Here is a 20,254-nt window from a genome sequence, read left to right as displayed (position 1 = left end):
CTACGTGTTTGAGCTGACAGCCCTGACCCTCAGGACACCTTCCAGCACCAGCACAGAGGTAACTCCACGAGTAACCAGCACAAGTCTGACACAAGTGCAACCAGGACACACATGCTGGCCCTGCATGGAACCACAAATACCTTGCACCCTGCCTGTCCATGCCCCAGTTCCTGGAGTACAGTGCAGACTCCTGAACTACCTCTGCACACAGAAGCTTTGTTCACGTGCTGATGGACTTCACTCTCTGTGACACACACTTGCTCTCATCATAACAAGCTAAGGTGTGACCCACAGCTCCCAGCTGCTGATCAGAGCTCACCACACTTACCTTCAGACAATCTGGACAAGTGCAACATACCAAACAACTGGATTGCTACATAGTCAAAATCTAGCTTTGATCAGATCTGGTCCAATGGGGGTTCTTTCTGCAACATTAACACTTAAAACTAACTTTCGACCTTCTTATGATTAAAAAAAATGCTATCAACAAAATCCCACAGCAAAACTGCATCAGAAGGCTGTTTGCCTTAACTGCTCTGCTGTTAGTTTTCTGTGGTTTTACTCATTTCATCTGGCTTTACATAAACTGTGCCTGTTACCCACACAAATCTGAGCAGTATCACAGAAGTCCCATTAAATGCAATGAAAATTGGACAAAGCTACTGTAAAATTTTATATACCCAACATTTTACTGCCTCTATTCAACTGAACATCCTTTTTCCTTTAAATGGAAGCCTGCTTTAATTATTAATGAGGACTATAACCCCAAGAAATTTTTTATTACAACGGCATCCTTCAAAAGCAACTAGATGTTTAAAAACTTAAATAGAGTAATATGACTGGTTTGACTACAAGCTATGTTATATTAAAAAAAAGAAAACTCTACCTTCCTTAAAGCATAAAACCATGCAGCAAGCTGCCTCTCCTGCATAATCTTCTACACTAAAGGGATTCTAGGAAGCTTTTCACAAGTCTGCATGGACAGAAATTAAACTAGTAACAACCACAACACAACACCCCCCTTTTTTTCTCCTTTTTCTCTATTGTTGAGTTTCTTCATAAAAGAATTTTTAAAAGGCACACTCCTTTTGGTGCTCTCTACATATTTTGTAAGGCATCTTCAATGAGCAGTGAGCAGTCTATGCTCAGAAAATAATTTCAGTGCATTTTTTAAATCAGTTATTTCTGGTTATATCTTGGAAAAGTTCTACAGGAAAATGTCTGAAAGTTACCTAAAAAATAACTAAGATTAGAAATGTTGTTACATAGCAAATTTGGGTGTCTGTATTACATTAGTTGTAGGGATTGTTGTATTTCATCAAAAAATCCAATTCTTCTCTGCCAAAATTAGGGTTCGCCTTTGCCTAAGATTATTTAGTCTCTAAACCTACTACATTATTCATTGGCTTGAAGTTACTCAAAAGAAAAGAACAAGTTACAGGAAGTATTTTTAATATTTATGCTTCAGACAGATCATCTCTTCTTTTAACATGCTTCATTTACTAAAACAGGAATTGCTGGTATGAAACACCTATGGCAAAAGCAACTATGTGACAGACAGCCACAGCCACAGCAATCTTACGTCTCCATTTTCTATTTCTAGCACTGTTAGGGTGAGGAATTCAATCTGCCTGTGTCTCAGTTTACCTCTCTACAACAGGCCCTACTGTTTCCTATCAGCCCCAAAGCTCTGGGAAGCTTAGTGAACTCCACACTCAGAAGACATTCCCCTCTTCTGGAAGAGCTGCCCCATGAGCCAGACTCTTGTCTTGATGAAATCAATGGGAAATTTACTCCCAATTTCAGCAACTGTGGGATCAACCTTCAAGCACAACACAACAGAGATGGCAGCGAATTCAAAGCGACGCTCACCAGCGTGGCTGTGCTAACATCTGCAACAGATCTAAAACGTGTCTCAGAAGATGAACTCTTTTTTTTTCTTTCTTTCTTCTTCTTTCTTTTCTTTAAATGAATGCCATAGGCTCTTTTTCAGTGACTCGCTTTTCCCTCTGGAGGGAAGAGATTTATCTGCTCTGAAAGAATCCTACTAAGATCAAATCTGGTGCCACAAAGGGTAAGATTTGTAAAAAAAGTACTTCAACTACTCTAGTGGTGCATATCAATAAAGGAATACTGAAATAAAGCCATAAACAAGGAAAACTGAAGAAACCTACTCTCCAACATTCCAAATACATTATTAGTTCACATTTTTGGCATCTGAGCTGGCTGTAGATCTATTAAATAGGCAAATCAAGAAGAAAAATTACAAAAAGAAAATTCAAGAGATACTAATATCTGCAAAGACAGAAAACTTCAGCAAAAGAAGTGCCAAGAAGCTGACAGATGAAAAAAGGGTGCAGGAAAAGCTGCATACAAATACTAAAGGATGTGCCCTATCCCACAGACCTTAAGTGGAAGAGAAGGAGGTAGAGGAAACTCGCACAGTAATACACCCTAAGTACTCATTGCACAAATTTACACAAAATAATCAAGCAAATGACATATTTAAATATATTAGGCAAGAAAAGCTATCTGAACCAAATACCTGTCAAACTGTCAAGATTCTACTATTTTTCATGTACATTCTGTCCCCAATGATTATGCTGAATTCCTCCTCAAGAGGGAAAGACATTGTGCAGTCAATCTTTTAACACCAATCTGAAAACGCAGTTTCATGCTATATTCCTTCAGTAATTCCACTGCACAGCAAAGCTGGAGTGAATGCTTCCTCCCTAAAGATTCTCAGATTAGGGTACCAAATGCATCTCCATACACCAAGAAACAGGATCTGCACAGGCAATTCTAAAGGAATTACAGTTTTGTATAAGAAACATCACGTTTATTTAATGATAATGAAAACAGCTGTAAAAGCAGGCCTAGGTAGATGAGCAGTTAATGTGTTAAACAGGCTGAAATCTGAAAAGCTCTCAGTCAGGTCCTGGCAAACTAGAGCTAGATGGTATTTCAGCAACTTCACAAAGTCTCTGGAAAGTAGCACTACATCAGCTCAATTCAGTGGTAATGCTCCTACCAGCAGCAAGGGAGCCCATTTTCCTTCCAGGGTTCATAACTACCTCCTGCACTCCAACCTAAACATAAGGGCTTCCCTGCAATATGACTACAGCACATATAAACATTAAAAACCCTTTAGGAAGAAGTATTTTGATTAAGTAGACTCATTTGGTTAAGTAACTTTATAACATGGGTTACTGACTTGGGTCAATATTTGGTGTATTTATGGATGCCACCAACTGAAGACTATGTCAATTTGCCTTACTTAATAACTATATTGCTCATGTTGCACATCATTCAATGCTGTCACCACTGAGAATATTTTTCTATGCTCTTCATATCTGTGTAACTTCACAATTCTCCTCAGCATAACAGCACACCTTCACGAAAACTGAGGAAGCCTCTACGAGCTGCTACCATGCAAGACCCCCACAATCAATGAAAATTCCACAAGAACATCACCAGATGGACATTTAAAAATGACTCATGCTATATTTAATATAAAATACCTTTCCATTCTCGAGAATATACTTGTCCATTACTGGAACAGGGGCAGGGTAGTACGTTGATGTATTTGCTTCCTCACTGAAGGTCTTCTGTACCTCAGGCTCGGGCTCAATTGATTCAGGTTTTACTTTTTCAACCTCAATGGCAGGTCCTAGACAGTTAAGAAAAGAGAGCTGTCTGCTATCCCAGAGAACACGAAATCAATCCCTTCATCACCCATGATTAGCATAAAATAACATATTAGTCATGTTCATTTTAATGTTAGAAGTAATCTAAACCAAAATCCTACTTCTGAACGTCAGTAAGTAAAAGCAGGATAAGTATTCCTGCTTTATAAACATTAAAATGTTTAATTTTAAATTAAGTGTTTAATTTTATTCCTAAAGCATAAGGACAATTACAGATATGGGTAAAATTTCTTCACACTAAGGAAATTATGTTAAAATGACACTGAAATTATAAAGCAAAGGCAACAATAGTAATTCTTCAAATAAGAATTGTCATATAGTTGCATAGGAACCTCCATAATTTACTGTGATAATTACATAAATTATCCACACAGAATTACAAATATTATAGAAATCCAAAATCTCTTTAGATATAACAGAGGTGTATAAAAATAGGGAGGATCTGCAGAAATGCTATGAAGGAAACAGGCTCCTTATGCTGAATTATCATGCACAGAAAGAATATCAAAGGTTAAAAAACCCCACATAAATTAGAATTTTGATTGTCCAATTCATCCAACACTGATTCTTATTTTTAATCAACAAAAATTATGCACAAATTAAACAATGGAATACTACTAAGCATATGTTCGAGACTTAAAAGGGGAATAGTTATTTTGTTAGTCATCAACTTTTCCAGATCGAAGATATAAAATGTTCCTAAAAGGACAGAAGAACAAACTAAAAGTGATTTGTGAACTGGAATTCCTGACTCCATTCATTGCAGGGGTTCCACCAGAAGTCTAGGCTATGGCCCCAAGCCCATCAGTGTCCCTTGATGTGTGGCTCTAGGATCCCAAGAAGCTCCAGCAGCCACTGAAGTTCCATGCAGGGCCGGTGGCTCCACAGCACAGCAAGGTTAGACTCTGGACACCATGGAAATACCCCATATCCAGAACTCCAAGGATAAACTCACCCACTTGTCAGTGCTAGATTGTCCCAGGCTGGCACTGAGAGCACTGCAGCACTCTGCAGCCCAACCCTGACATCTTCAGCCAGTGACAACTCAACCATCAGGTCACCCCTCAGCTCCCTGCTCAGTGTTTTTGCACACAGACCCAGCCCTGAGCTGATCCAACTCTGCAAGTCACACTGGCACCACAGCTCAGGTCTTAGTCATGCATCTTAAATAGTTCCTGTGCCTGGAACAAGCACAGCATTCATCCCTCCTACTTTGTGCAGTTTCATTTAGAGATTATTATACAGCAATAGCAGCGCTTCCTCCGTTGTCAGCATTTGACATTTATCCTATAGCTTATCCTACACCTACAGAGCCAGCTCAGTGTTCTCAGCTGGCTGCCACTCCACGCTCACCAATGACTAAAAGTTGTCTTGGCAACTCACACAATCCTACACTGCAGTGCCACCAACAAGAGGGTCTTAAGAGCCAGCCCCAGTGCAAGCATGGCACTAACAGAGAAATCACAAAACATCCCCTTTCCATTATAATTTCATAGTGACTTAGTAAACACCTCTAGTACCATGAATATACAACACTACAGCCAAGACAAACTGAACTTCCTAAACTTGAGACTGTAAAGCTGATTGAGACTGGGGGAAGACCTGGACTGGTTAAAGCACCCAAAGCCTGCCCACAGCATGGGCACAGCTGAACAAGCAGATGAAGGGATGTAATTGCCAGTGTGACCATAAGACATCATCTCTGAAGCTGTTACTTTACATTCTTCAACAAAGGGCTATTTTCTTACACTTTGAAAGTCACTTTGAGTGAGACACCTAAGTATAACCACCTTCTTCCTAGCAGGAAATGTTTATGTCCCTTTAAGCACTTTTACTACTCCCTATTTAGAAGTCTTTTACTGTTTTTAGTCATATATTGACACAGCTGGAATTTGGTTTCCAGAGCTTCCCCAAGGAAAAAGCTGATTAAAGTCCACAACAACCACAGCTCTCAAGGTCAGAATACCTCTGCTCCAATTCATGCTTTAACCACTTGCTTAGAAGTCACCAAAAGAAAGCCTTTAAAATCTCTTTTTTATATCCTGATTTTTGATTCCCCAACAGAAACCTGCCTCTAACCAGGCAGTCTCCAAAGCCACTTCCACAACCACTAAACTGCATTTTCAACCCTGCAGGCTGGGAATTGCACATGCAGCCTGCACTCCTGCCTGCCTGCCAACAGAGCTGTGTGCCCCATTCACCACACTCCAAGCTCCCTCTCTCTGCATCTTATTTTAAAGATGATGAATGGGACATCAAAAATATATATCTCCATCTAAAGGCTTAACAATGACAGCACTTATGTAATAAGGATCAGGGAAAAACAAAAAAAGACGAATGCAAGAAGGAAACAAATGTTTTATTGCAAAATCTTTCTCCTGACTGCTGTTTTTTTAGAATATCCAAGAGGCCGGCAAACTCAAATCAGGATGAAGAGGTAGAAGGCTTCTCTTTACCATCCCTTTTCCTTAAAAATGCATCTTAGGCTACATGCTACTCCTGAAATTAGTATGAAAGTATAAACAAATTGACTGATAAAGTGGTCAGCATACATTTGTGAGCAGTAAGCTTTTGCACATGGTCTACCAGAATTTGAAGCAAAACAACACAAGTCTGAGAAGGGGTAATATAGGTACTTTCTGTACTTGAAAGAAACCTTGGGCCTTTTTTTTAGACGTCAAAAAGCCAAACAAATGTAGAAAAGCTGAAAAACAGTAATTCCAGACATGTGGTAAGACACAAATCCCATTTCATTCTCCCTACTCTGGTGTCAGTCCCAAGACACTGTAAACTGGATCACTGAAATTAAACAGGGATTAAAAATAAAACCTTGGGGGTCTGTGAGCACATGCTGATGAATCAATGTTTCTGAATGAATGAGAATATACCACCTGACTTCTGAGCAACACTGATTCTCAACAATCTAACATGAAATTGAGAAATTATCAGGGAGCTAAAAACACTCAAGCATTATCCCTATAGAACTTCAGTACTTCTGACCATACTTCCAGCCACAGGAAATGGCACAGATCTTGCCCAGGAGACAGCTATTTTTTTAAAGAAGTTATTAAAATTCTTCTTCGGCAATCCAAGGGCTATTTAAAGTCCCTACAGGAGAGAGTCAGTTATTTAATTCTTTAAATTATCCTACTCTCTATTGATAAAAGAGGGCCAATTAGGTGTGTTTTCAGGTGCAACAAAACAAACTGCATTTGCAGGGCTTCCAGCTCCCCACGTGGGCAAGGCAAGAGGCTGCACACATTATTCCAGGAGCTCAAGAGGGACACCATAACTTTTTGCACAACAGTCATCCCATTTTTCCACTGCTCTGGTCCCTAGAGCCCTGGTGAAATGCCTGCCTCCTCAGTGAAGGGATGTGCCTGGAAATAATATACTAAAATCATAAAGATGGTATTAAGCATTTCTCCATGGATCAGTACTGATTTCACTATTGTAGTTTGCCACAGCTGCCTCCAAGGCTCTTTCGTGACAAAGAGCAATTTGGTGTCACCATGAGGAAGATGAACCTCCTCACTCCTGCCACAAAAGTGGCTCCAGTTTAGTAGCAGAGCTCTAGGCCTAAGTCTCAAGTACAATGCATTGACTTCCAGCTCCTCACTGAATTCAACACATTGATGGGAAATTAGGAGACTGACTACTTGACTGCACGTTAGCTCAAGAGACTGTTCTATATTTGATCTGCAAGTTTAAAATGGCAACAGGCAAGCATTTCCCACAGCTGCAATTCATCAGCACAAACCAGCTGTCATCTCATGCAAAGAAATCACAAGTCTCTAAGGTGAAACAGAAATGCAATTAGTTTGCATTAAGTCCAGCCTGCTAGAAGTGCAGTGTAACATAAATCACATGTAATTTGAAACTCTAGGTTTAAGAGATCACTGCAACTGCAGATGAATTCAGGATGTAATTTATTTTCAGAACAATTTTCAGAGATTATTCACATACCCAAACATACCTCATTTATAAGCTGGAAAAGTAAGGAAGACTAAAAAAGTCTTTACATATCTATTCTTGATTAAAAGTAGTACTTTTTCATACTGTCATCAGACTCTCTAATTTAGAACACGCTGAAGATGTCTCCCTTGCTAATTATTCATAAGTTTTGTATTGATCTTTCTAGAACATGGTTGTTTTTCTGCTGTGAATGAGGCTAAAAGGAAAAACAACAGAGTAAGCAACAGTTAATACACTGAGTCTTAGGAAATTCAAACCCTGTGAAGGACAAAGCCAGCACGGCCAAATTCCACCTTTACCATCCAATGTTCTTTACAAGTAATATTAACAAGGAATTTTTTTTGGAAGTGTCGTATAGCTGACATTTTTCCAGGTATGTGATTAAATTTAAAGAACTTGTCTTCAATGTAATTGGGATTTGTTTTCAGTTGTCACACTGATACATACAATATAAATGCATGTCCAATATTTAGAGAAGATTCAGTATTTTTTTCCCAGGGTTTCTTTTCCTCTTTCTTTTTTATTTTTTCCTTTTTTCTCTTTTTCTCCTAAGGTTTCTTTATTTGGCTGAAGCAAAAAAATGCATCTTCTTTTTCTTAAAGTGAAAGAAAAGAGATAGAATTCAGTAGCTGTCTTCATTCCACTGCTGGTCTCACCACTCCAACTGCTGTCAAGTCTACCAACTAAATTGGTACTTTACGCTGTTCAGCCCCATTGCCTACCAACATCTGGCTCGTGCTCCATTCCCATAAATTCCAGCTAACTACTTGCAGATGAAGAAACATCTTTCCATCCAAGGAAAATTTTAGAAAGCTCAGTGGAATCTCCTGCCAACCACATCGTCTTTTTCAGGCTGCGGCAACCTTGCCTATTTAGTTTTATTTAGAAAGTTAACTAGAATGTTTATGGTAAATAACGACATTTTAATTGTGCAGAGTGTAACAATGATGAGCATTCACAATCAGACACCCAGTTTAAGTTGTGGGACACTCCAAGAACCTGGCTCCAAGGGTGTGGGCACATCTGAACACATGCTACAGCACAGGCACATGCTCTCCCAGGTCCAGCTCTGTACGTGAGGGTAACTCAGACCCACATGCAAATTGCATGCACTCGTTCCAGTCCAGGAGAAGAGCCAATATCCAACTCACATGCAAAAATTAACTTTCCAGATACACAAAGGCAGACGTAAGAACAGCATGCTAAGTTTGGATGCATAGATTTCAACCAAGTTTCAGTCACTGAGCAAATCTTCCACACAGCAGTACCACATTCTAATCGCAAATAAATGTAATTAATCAAATTTCTGAAGGTATTCCAAGGGTACCATCTTCAATGAAAAGGATGAACTTTTTATTTTGTCTTTTTTCCCATTTATTCCAACATAATGCTTAAATAATTGTTATAAACCCAAACAAAGGAGCAATTGACCCAAGATATTTAAAACTGAAATCCAAATTACAAAAACCTGCATTTTGCAACAAGTGTTGATAAACGGGACACTAATATAAAGCCTTTTTAATTATGCTTTTAACAATCCATTGTTTTTCAAATAGCATGGCTGTTTAAAGCCACTGCTAAAACTTCAGGAATATATCACAGTCTAATAAGCTACTAATGGGAAGAGGGGTCAGAAAATGGATGGTAACATAGTCACATAATAACAAACAAAATCCCTAACTGCAAAGGATAAATTAGTTTTAGCCCAACTATTCATTCCAGCGCCTTTTCTTTACTTTTTTTTTTTTTAACTGGAACATATTGGTATATTTTGCAGATGATGCTTTATTAACTTTTTCAGCATATACTGGAAGGTCAGAGACTCTTTATAATACAGCTGCTTAAAATGGAACTCTGATTCAGCCATACCAGCACAAAGACCTCTAGTTTTTAAAGAAAACCCCAGACGTACATAGCATACAAATTCGACACATATTGTACAGCCACAGCAGAAAACCCTTTTAACATTCAATGTCCGGTTTAACAACCACTGCCATTCTTCAAATACATTTCCATGACTATTGATCACACCTGCAAAATTCATTCAAACTAGTCCCACTTAAGTCCGGCACTTACCACTACCTAGTCTTAGGAGCAGTACATCCTGGAGCCTCCTGTTCAAGTCTCTGAGCTCTTTCATTTCTGACACGAGTGCCCCATACTCCTTTAGCTTCTTTGCCTGTTGCACAAGCTGTCTCCGTGTTCTCTCAAGCTCCTGTTGAATGTGTCTCATCTCTTCCTGCTGCTGCTGGTAACTCCTCAGCAATTCCTCATAGAGAATCCGAGGAACTACAGCATCGTCCATATTGTTCATGCCTTCTGTAGCCTCCATAACAGCTTCCTCAGGGCTGGAAGTATTACTGAGACTCATCCCGTTCTGTTTCTCAAGGCGAGCAACAACTGCTTCAATGCTTTTGTGTGTACCTTCACTTTGTTTCCTTCCATCTTGTCTCTGCACATCACAACAAAAAACAAATAAATTAGGAGAGTCTTGGGAACTGGTAATATTCTTGTCTTCCAAAAGACTAAGAAAAAGCCAGTCTGCAAAAATGTTTTGCCTCACAGGTTCTTATGGAGATAATATGTAGCATAACTAACATGCAGTTAGTAACTCAGCTAAACGCATGTACAAACTTCTGAGGCAGTTAAAGGCCTTCCTGTATTTGTGCAACACTTACAAAGTGTATACAGGCAGTGTATACAGGTCCCTTGATTCTGTATCACTAATTTCTTTTTGAAAAAGTTGATCTAGATCTCTTTTTCTTTAAAGTTTACCCTTAACATTCAGATTTCTGACAGCAATTGATTTTCTGATAAGTAAAAGAAAGAACAAACTGTGTGCTCCGTTTGTCACCTGTGACGACATCAGAGGTGAAAGCAGCACAAGCACAAAGCTGTTCTGTGAACTGAGGGCTTGTCCTTCCCACACTTTGGGAGACAAAACCTTCACTGAGTATCCCTACAGCACGTTCACCCAACTGCCTGATGCGAGTGACTGAGTTAACACTATCAGCAAACATTGGAAGGGATTTGAAAACACTGAAGCTGGAGACAGAATATATCATCCAGCCTCATCTTCCTTATCAACTGATTCCTTCTATATTAGTACTGCATTGCAGAGGCTTCAGGACCTGGGAACTCTCAGTTTTTTACCTTCAGTCATCTGCACAAACCCTACAAATTAAATCATGCCACCTTCCTATGGCCTGGATAGTAGGATTAATATGTGACAGTACACGTAAAGTCACTAAGTTTTACTGTCCAAATAAGAAAAGGCATTTGAATTTCCAAGCAACTGCAAGGAGAGTAAATGCAGCTCACAGAGTAGAGGTGAGAAGCTGACACTATCAAATTCCCATACCACAATATCCATGAGTAATGTGGTAGAAAACAAAATTATTTGATGTTACACCTGCAGCATTCATCTTCTAAAAAAAATTAACAACTAAAAAAAAGCTGGTCCACCACAAGGAAATATACTAATATCACTTCTGCAGCTGCAAAACACATGAAACCATCAAGCAGTATTCTGATATTCAATATCTTATTCTGAAGGTTGGCAGACTTTTAAAGAAATAATTTGATATTAAAAAATAAATACATTTCCATAGTGGGTTTCTGGCATGTGAACCTGAAAAGGCAACTGGGAGTTATTATGGAGGCATACAGTCCTGTCAATTCTTCTTCTCAATCACTGTAGTTGGGCAGTCTCAGAGCACCCTTCCTAATTCCAAAAAAGCAGTGAGCAATATGTCACCAGTGCCACCACGAACAGCTGGTACAGTTGGGTACTGGTGACTTTTAAGGCATTTAGAGCCAAAGTGGAAGAGCATTGTTGCATCAGTCCCAGGTGGCAGTTACACTGTGCATAGTACACACAGGAAAGTGTCTGATTGCACTTAAATCAGGTTTTGAAAACCCATACCCCACCCCCACACACAATGTGACCCAATTTCACCAAACACATTGTTTTAAGGGGATCAAAAGCAAGCCTGGAATTCTTAAGCTAGGATGTTCATATATGCCCCAAGCACTTACAAAAATGATAAAAAAAGGAGAGGAGGGAAAAAAATCAGAAATACTTCAGTACCTTACTGTGTCTAAGCTCCACATCTTCTTCCCCATAATCTGTAACTTCCCCAGCTTCTTCTATGTGATTGAGAGATAGTTTGGGGATTTTAATTTTCTTCTGCATCACACTGTTCTCAAGGTCAGTTTTGTCCTCTAAAATGTATATTAAAAATAAGGTTTTGTTACATTAATCAGTGTTCTTACTTCCAAATACTACACGACTTAGGCAAGACCAATTACAAAAACCCAACCTCCCATGCTCCAATCCCCTCATAATACCATGACCAAATTAGTCCATGGTGTAAATCCACTGATGCCCACTGGCAATTCTAGAATTTCAATAGGGGATCAGGCTGGTCCAACACACAAATAAATACATAAAAATGCCAAGCTAAATTCAAGTGATCAAAAGTTTTGATGAGTGGCTTGCACTATCACCAAAGTAAGAGCTGAAGAGGCTGTAAATAAAACTTCCTGTACTGCTCTAAATTATGTTTACCAATGGTATTTTCATATTCATAATCCATTGCTGCAGTTCAAAATCTGCTTAGGGTTAAAGTGAAGATAAACTTGGTAATTCATCCCATATTCTAACCATCATCTGTCAGCAGCACAGATATATTTGCACACATGGCAGATTCTGCTGCTCTGCAAAGTGCAGGGCTGGAAAAGGGAATGTTGCTGGAGAGCTTCAAAGTGCATTACACAAAAGCTGCATAAGAACCAATCTGTAACAAAATTACTCCAAAACCCTATTTCATTAATTAATGGATTTAATCCTTTTCTTTTAGATACTATTGGCAAAGACAATAAATATTTATATGAATCTTTGCATCTCAGTAAAAACTTGAAAAAAAGTATTTTCAAGTGTGTAACATTTTGATGTATCTCAAAATTAGGTATTTAAAAATATTAATCTGAAAATGCATTCAAAATATTTTAATATTCCTGAAAAGGTAGAGAGGGGACAGTGAACCAAGAGTACAGTCTCCCAAAATGTGCCTATGACAGGTAAAATTCTTGCAGAACAGACAAGGTCTGAGAAGATTCATCTGTTCCTGGCAGTGTCAAGGAGAACTGCATTTAAACTGTCAAGCATTGCCTTTGTACACTGAGAGCTTATAAATAGGAAAATATTTTGAGTCTTCTTATCCACCTGCAAATTTTATTCTGCAACATGTCCCATGAATATTTTTGAAAGTGCCAAGGAGGATGGTCCCTATGAGTGCTTAGTTGCATTGACTTTTGCTTTCTCAAATTAGCATCTCTCCACAGGACCTCAAAATGGTTCGTGTTGACAGTGTAGGAAAGGGAAACAAAGGTAAATCACTGTTTAATGAGGAGCAAGGCATTCATTAGAAATGAATTACACAGATGAATGCAATTCATTTTGTTACAGATAGAAATGGATCTCTTGTAGGCAAATGGTGATATTACAGCCCAAGGCTATGTAAAAAGAATAGGCAAAGAACATGCAGAACGAGACATTAGACAACCTGAACTGAAACGCAGATGGTAGCAATAAATACTAAGACAGATGCAAAAAGAAACAGATAAACAACAAAAAACAGCTCGGTTTATTTTAGATCATTCTCCATTCCCCAGAGCATCGTGGATGCTTATCCCAGTAAAACAAAAAGGCAATCCAACTGTTTCAGTTTTGAAAAATAAACCCCTATGTTTTAATTTATCTGGAAAATGTAGGTTCATCAGAAAAGTGAGATAAGCCAATTCTAATGCCAGAGAGATGAGAAGAAAATATGGGAGCCCTTCCCAAAAAAACAAATAATACAAACTTCCAGACTAAAGGATAGACTGATGGGTACTGGTATTTTCTTGGAATTTAAAAATAAATGAATCCATATTGAAAAGGGCAAAAAAAGAAAACCACCAACATTTTCTGTGTTTACGTATTTTGGGGTATTGGACGGATTGAGGAATCCTTTGCTAAAATATGTTCTCTCAATTCCTTGGAGGAAGAACAGCACATGGATACTGCAGAGCCAGCTTCTCCAGACTACTTTGCCAAGCCATCTTCCATAGGACATGCAGATGAACTCCTTCATTTAAAGAATTCAGATCAGCTTCTGTCCTCTGAAATAACCCTTGGCCTCACAACCAGGTGGACACAATCCCTTACTTGACACAGTTAACAAATTTGTCTGCTGACAACTCACTGAGGTCACCAGAAGCCAGAACCACACAGCAACTGGACAGGGACACAAGGTATCCTCCCCATGGCAGGGAAAAGTGACTCTTGAAACAATCAAGGACAGAGGTCACAGAGGAGTAAGTGCCTGTGCAGACTACAGAAGTCAGCAAATACTTTCCAGTGAATAAACCAACATTGAAACAGAAACAATTTAGAAGAACAGTAATATTTATCTTTGATTTTGGCTTTTAAAGTCAATTCATAATGGTTAGTAACACATTCTATGCACTTAACAATGAAAATGAAAGAAAATACTTAGTTTGGGGTCAAAGAGAACAAATGCAAATTATCTGAATTCTTCATTCGCTCCACTCTCCACTCAATTTCAGTTTGTTTATGAAACTTATGTTTGCAAACTTCACTGGTTTTGAAGTTTGTTTAGACATCTCCTTACAAATGCTTAGTTTGTACATTGCTGGCATGTAACTATCAACACAGTTCTCTTTCTGTTCATTTGACTTTTTGGTTTTACTGTTTATCTGTACATGAACCAGTAAGATGAAAAAGGAACTGTATTCTCCACACACGAAATTTGAAGAAACAATGAGTTTATATAAGTTAAAGCTCAGGAACTTTCAATGCATTCAGTAAGCAAATAAATGTTCCTCTGCCTTTCAACAACAATACATGTAATATTTTTTTACATATGCTCTGGTCTTTGAAAGCTTATTTATACCTAACACAATCCATCCAGTGTGTTGAATATGAAAAGGCCTTTTGTTCTTTTCCTTTTTTTTTTGAAGTGCATTTCTAACCTCTGTTGTCTTCTGCATTAGCTACAGATAGAGCCAGAAAAATCTCATTCTGAATTTGAGATTAATGCTGGAGTTCTGGCTCTTGTTCTGTAAATATTAATGGAATTTGGGAAGGGGTGGGAGGGAGAGAGTGGAGACTGGGGGAAGGGTAGAAGAAACATGAATGTGCATTTATAGCAGCTCTCCTTAAGATTCTCTGTCTCTTGTTGTGGCAGCAAACAAAAGACAGCTACAAAAGGACAATCCAGCAAAAAACAACACACCTGTGATTTTGAGCCAGAAGAAAACCAGGATAGGAACCAAATATATGTACAAGCTCCAATTCAGTGCCTGAGACTACAGAAGAGAAGGGCAGCCTAAAAGCATTGCAACTCAGAGCCTCATTTTGTAACGACCTAAATAATTTGTCTGGACTTTGTTCCCAGTCATTTAAACCTTGCTAGAAGTTAAAAATTACACCTTCGCCTAGGTGGCTATGATCAGCTTGTTAGAAAGTTGTGTCTGTTGTTTTCCCTAGATATGCAATGAGTGGTTCAGTGATATCAATTACTGAAAACTGGCACTTAACATACTTAGGCACTCGTAACAAAATAGGCAGGGTGGAACGCACGATACAAGAATGGATTCCCTCTGTTCTTTAGGAAGGGACATTCTGAAAGACACATGTAAATTAGGAAAAATTGCTTTTGTTCACAGAGAACCTGGTATTCTGTGATTCAAGATAAAGAACAAAGCATGCTGAAATAACCATGCTCCAAGAAAAGGACAGACTTGGAGAGATCTTGGCAGCCAACTCCTCCTGGTACTGAGGCACAGGGCTCAAGAGCCAGGGCACATGACAGCGTCCCTCCCCATCCAGCCTTCGGGAACAGGCAGTCAGGAAAAAAGTGAACTGCTGAGGAATTCCAGAGTGCCTGGGAACACACTTGGCCTCAGGTCAGCGCTCAAAGAAAGAAAAGCCAAAAAAGCAACTCTGCATTTAAAAATCTTTATCAACTAGCAAAGGATAAACTGTTCCTGGAATGCTTTCTTCAATGAGGCCCTCATTTCAGCGTCAGGATGGGTGGATCCAAGCCAAAAGGTAACAGCTTCAAGTCTAGAGGGGAAGGGAACTGAGGCAGAGAAAGCAAATTCAACAGGGCAGGGAGTTTGTTAAATGCAAGGAGAATATGTTAGTGCTCTAAAACTGAAAACCCTGTTGTGGGATGTAAAATAAAACTATGAAAACCTCAAAGCCCCCTTAAAGCATTCCTTACTTTCTAATTTAGAAATAAGGACTGAACAAACTAATCCCTTCAAAAAAAGAGTTCAAATGCTGATTTTTTTCCATCTTTGGAATGAAAGCTGGAAAAATAAAGGAAGAGAGCTCTGCACTCCAAATGGATGAGGAATGGCAGGTCTGGTATCAGTCCAAAGAAGGGGCTTGGCAATGCCATAAATCTTACAGTAATAAAATGAAAGAACCTTGAACAGAATTCGTCCTTCCCCTAAGCCTTCAAAAAAATTCCACTCCTTGTGAAAAATGATATGCTGACAGATGAAAAAACTTACCATCAGCATTCCCATTTCCAGGCATGTACCCAGCACATATGGACAACACCTGCACAAGATTCCCCACACACTGCTGCTCTGAACTGGTTTGGTACTGATTCAGCCAGGTTGCTTCGACAGAGAAGGAAAGATCACCTGCCTGGGCAGGCTGTGCACTGCTTACAGATCAGGAAAAGCAAAAGATGCATCAGAACCAAAGCAAACACACCAAGCACAACAGGGCACGGGTTCCTAAGTGCCACTTACACACAAATCAACAATATTCAGTACTGCTGTGACTGAGAAGGAAAACAGCATGATAATAATAATAATTTTTTTAAAAGCCATCTAACTTATTTGAAGCTGGAAAAAAAAAGAACTATAAATTACTTTCTTAGCTAATTTAAGGCAAACATTAAAGGAGGACTGGAAGAGGAAGAAGAGATGAGATTTCAGAAAATGTAATGATCCTGCAGGCTCAGAAGATATTCAGAATACAAAGCAAAAAGAAATGTGCCTCACAGGAGTACACTGAGATTATGACCACTACCAAAGAAGAAACTGAGAATGACAGTAACAAACACAGGCCAACAGACAGCAGCAGAAATGCAGAAGTTATTCGAAGAGGACAGGTGCTATCAAAACCAATGCAGCTAAAAAAGGGAGGAGTGTGCAAAAGCGGGATCAACCAGGTGCTGGCACAGTCAATTCAGGATTTGGATAGTAAAATTTACTACATTGTTTTGCTCCTTTTTTTTTTGCAGACTAGAGGACAGCTTTGTTGGAAGGACAGAGAAAAATAATCCAGAAATAAACACTGGGCACAGTGAAAGCACTTCAGACGTATTTTTAGTTGGACATAAAGGTAGAGTTGAGTGTAAGCAACAAAGCAGATGAGGAATATGTAAGAGACAGCAAGATTTTGAGTTGGGAATGACAAATGAGATTATTCCTCCTCTTGACTCCAAATTCAAGAAAAATGGACAAAAATTGTAGGAAAATACATTGGGACATCCTAAGCATAAGCTGAAAAAGATTTCTGCTAAGGGTGTCAGAAAGGGGAGCTGACAGAAGATGTGAGAAAAGTTAGCAATAAAAAGGCAGAGCTGAGAGATGCCATCATCTGGGCTTGTATCACTCCCAAAATTTTAAGAACTAAGTTGTTCTGTGGCACTTCACCAGAAAGAGAAAATGACAGCAACACACAAATGAGTGACTGGAAGGTTGTCTTCAGAGCACAAAGAAGAGTGAGCAAAGAAGTCAGGGAAGAACAACACATCAAGCAGCACTGTGACAGGCAGGGCTGATAAGCACAGGAAGGTGAAGACATGCACTTGAGGCACTGGCCCAAAAGGCTGCTAAATCTTGTGAAGTGAATTTCAATAAAGTCTGAAGAATAGGAAACAGGGTGAAAATAATTCTTAATCAAACTGGGGGAAGACAAGATAGAAAGGTCTTAAACAACTGCTTGACAGGTTCAGAGATGATGGGTAAGAGGGATGATGTGCCAGGAGCCTGAACCAGGACTGCTCACTGGTGATGGAGAGAACGCCACACCTGCTTTGTACAAAGCCACTAAAGAAGGGAGAGAAAGATTAAGGAGCCAAAATCCTACAGAAGCTGAGCACAGATTATATAAACCTCTTAAATCCTCTCTGAAGTCCTACATCAAGTCTGGCTCTTGCTCATTAATATTTAATACAGTAACACAACTAAATGCACAGAGCATGGACCTGCTGCTGCTCTCACAAAACCCAAAACAAACTAAAACTAAAAAAACAACTTACCATGCCAGCTACTGAAGCAAATAATGTTGAGGTCTCAATGCAATTTTTCTTCCAGTGGAACAACTGAGATACCCAGTCTAATTCTGGTAGGAGTGACAGTTATTGATATGGGCCACCTATTTGCAGTCAAATTTCTAATGCACATGAGGACACCCAAGCATTTTGTAACATTCTCCTTTTGCATGTGCTCACTTATCAGCAGATTGTTCAGATCTACAGTCCTGAGTATCAGCCCAGATACTTTGCTGCAAGAAAAACCTACATGTATTTTCTTCCTTAATTTCCACGATAAATATAAAATCAATTTTTCAGTTCAGAAGTGAATACAAAGTCTCATCAAAAAGAATTAACCAAAGGCAACACAGCTCAAACTAATACAACTAAAAACAGCCATTATTCTTTGTCAGTGAAACTCTTCCTTTCATTTAACTTTCAGTGATACCAGAACTTGGCTGCAGCACAAACACATGGAGCTGGACAATCAAGTTATGAAAAGACGACTCTGAGAAACAGGAAACCAGGCTCTCTACAACACTGAGGATAGTTTTAATCCTGGATCCAATATTTACTTAAATACTGACCTGGAATAATTCAAACTTTTCATCTTACTGTCCCCATCTAGCTCACTGAAGTATTGTACAGATTTGTTAATATTTGTACAATACTCTGCACATGTCAAACACAAAGGATTACAGCTATTATACAACAACTCTCTTAATCCTTTCTGAAACAAGTACACTAATACAGCATTACCATTACATTTAAAAGAAACCCTGAAAACAAGCAGGATGTGAAAATGCCATCCATTGCATCTTTCCTCTACACCTACACATGAAACTCAACTATGGGCATTACTTTTCAAAAACTGGAACAAAAGATATTTATAACAAAAGCTGTGAATTTCTTTAGAAGTTCAAAAGCTCATTTAAAGAGATCATCAATCCCAATGCCAGCTATAATTTGTCAGTCTGGCTGCCCTCACCAGTCCATCTGTGGATTGTACAATTATACTGGGAACAAACCCTGTGATGATTTGATGGTCACACAAAGCCATGGAGATGCTGCCCACGAGCTGTCCAGCAGGTAAAGCAGCAGCCTACAGAGAACACTCCAGGAAGCCTCCACAACATCCCTGCCCAAGGAATAAGCTCACTATGGAAATAGAGGGTAGATTCATGCATTTTTTCAGTTTCCATATAAAAAATGACAACATGGTTCAGCCTCTACTATTTTTAAAGAATTTCTTTAAAAAACACAAATAATCGACAGACTGGCACTTAGGCAATACACTGGAAAAAATGATTTACTGTAAAATTGTTAAAACAAAAACATTAAGTTACATTTTCTCCCTTTTCACTCCCTTGCAGATTTTAGCATATTTTAATTAGTTTTAGTTACCATAGCTACCATAACCATACTATCTTTGAAGTCAATTTTACTAAAATCCTGAATTTCATGTTTTTACTGTATGCTAGCTGAGCTTATACAACATTTACAAGTATAAGTGATGTTAAGTGGTGCAACATAATACTAAGACCACGAGAAACAACAATAGTGTAGGTCACCTGTATGTCTTTATGTTACAAAAATAAATTAGATGATTTCTGACTATTAAGGTACAGCAAAAAGGAAACGTGACTGAGGAACAAGCAGGTCAATTGAGAAGGGTTAAAGACAAACAAAACATGTATATTCAGAATAAACAGGGTTATACAGGAAATGAGGAAATTAAATATAAGTGCAAAATCTTCTTGCACAGATAAATCCCAGCTTTTCAATCAATTTTTGCTGGCATTTTAGCCTGCTGATGACATCACCACTCTCATTAGGGTTACTCCAAACCACTACTTAGCTGTTACAGTTTTAAAAGTTCCAAAATTTTTTTGCTGCTGCCATTTAGCTTTGTGTCAGTGTGCCATAATAAGGCTTCAACACTGAACAAACAGAAAAGACACCAAAAAGACCCCACAAAATTGTGCCTTCCTGGAAGTCCTTCATATGTCAGAGATGGTCCTTACACCAGAATTTAGAAGAAGGGAAAAAATTCCTCCACTCTTCATCTTACATGAGTTAAAAATAAACCAGAAATGGATCAAATACAAAATGAGCGTGAAATTTAGCTTTAAATATTTTTCATGAATACTGCCACACTTGTGTTCAGGACTATATTTAGGAGTGTGAAGTCGTTGGTTACTCTGTTAGAGAAAATGATTCGCT

The 20,254-nt window shown here is 38.7% G+C and overlaps 1 protein-coding gene across 3 annotated transcripts in view; it reads right to left on the bottom strand.

The window, feature by feature from the left end:
• Positions 1-20,254, bottom strand: part of LOC115906105 (BEN domain-containing protein 5) — a 560,702-nt gene that overhangs the window by 6,533 nt on the left and 533,915 nt on the right. For 2 of the 3 annotated variants that reach the window (XM_030953001.1, XM_030952999.1), the window contains 3 exons: positions 11,773-11,906; positions 9,759-10,134; positions 3,522-3,670 (listed from right to left, as the gene is read on the bottom strand). In XM_030953001.1, coding sequence (XP_030808861.1) covers positions 3,522-3,670; positions 9,759-10,134; positions 11,773-11,906 — 659 coding nt within the window. The remainder of the gene's footprint in view (positions 1-3,521; positions 3,671-9,758; positions 10,135-11,772; positions 11,907-20,254) is intronic. The other variant, XM_030953000.1, reaches the window with a different exon arrangement.

The sequence above is a fragment of the Camarhynchus parvulus genome, chromosome 8 (genome assembly GCF_901933205.1).
Source record: "Camarhynchus parvulus chromosome 8, STF_HiC, whole genome shotgun sequence".
In the NCBI taxonomy this organism is placed as follows: Eukaryota; Metazoa; Chordata; class Aves; order Passeriformes; family Thraupidae; genus Camarhynchus; species Camarhynchus parvulus.
This window is presented reverse-complemented; position numbering and strand designations above follow the sequence as displayed.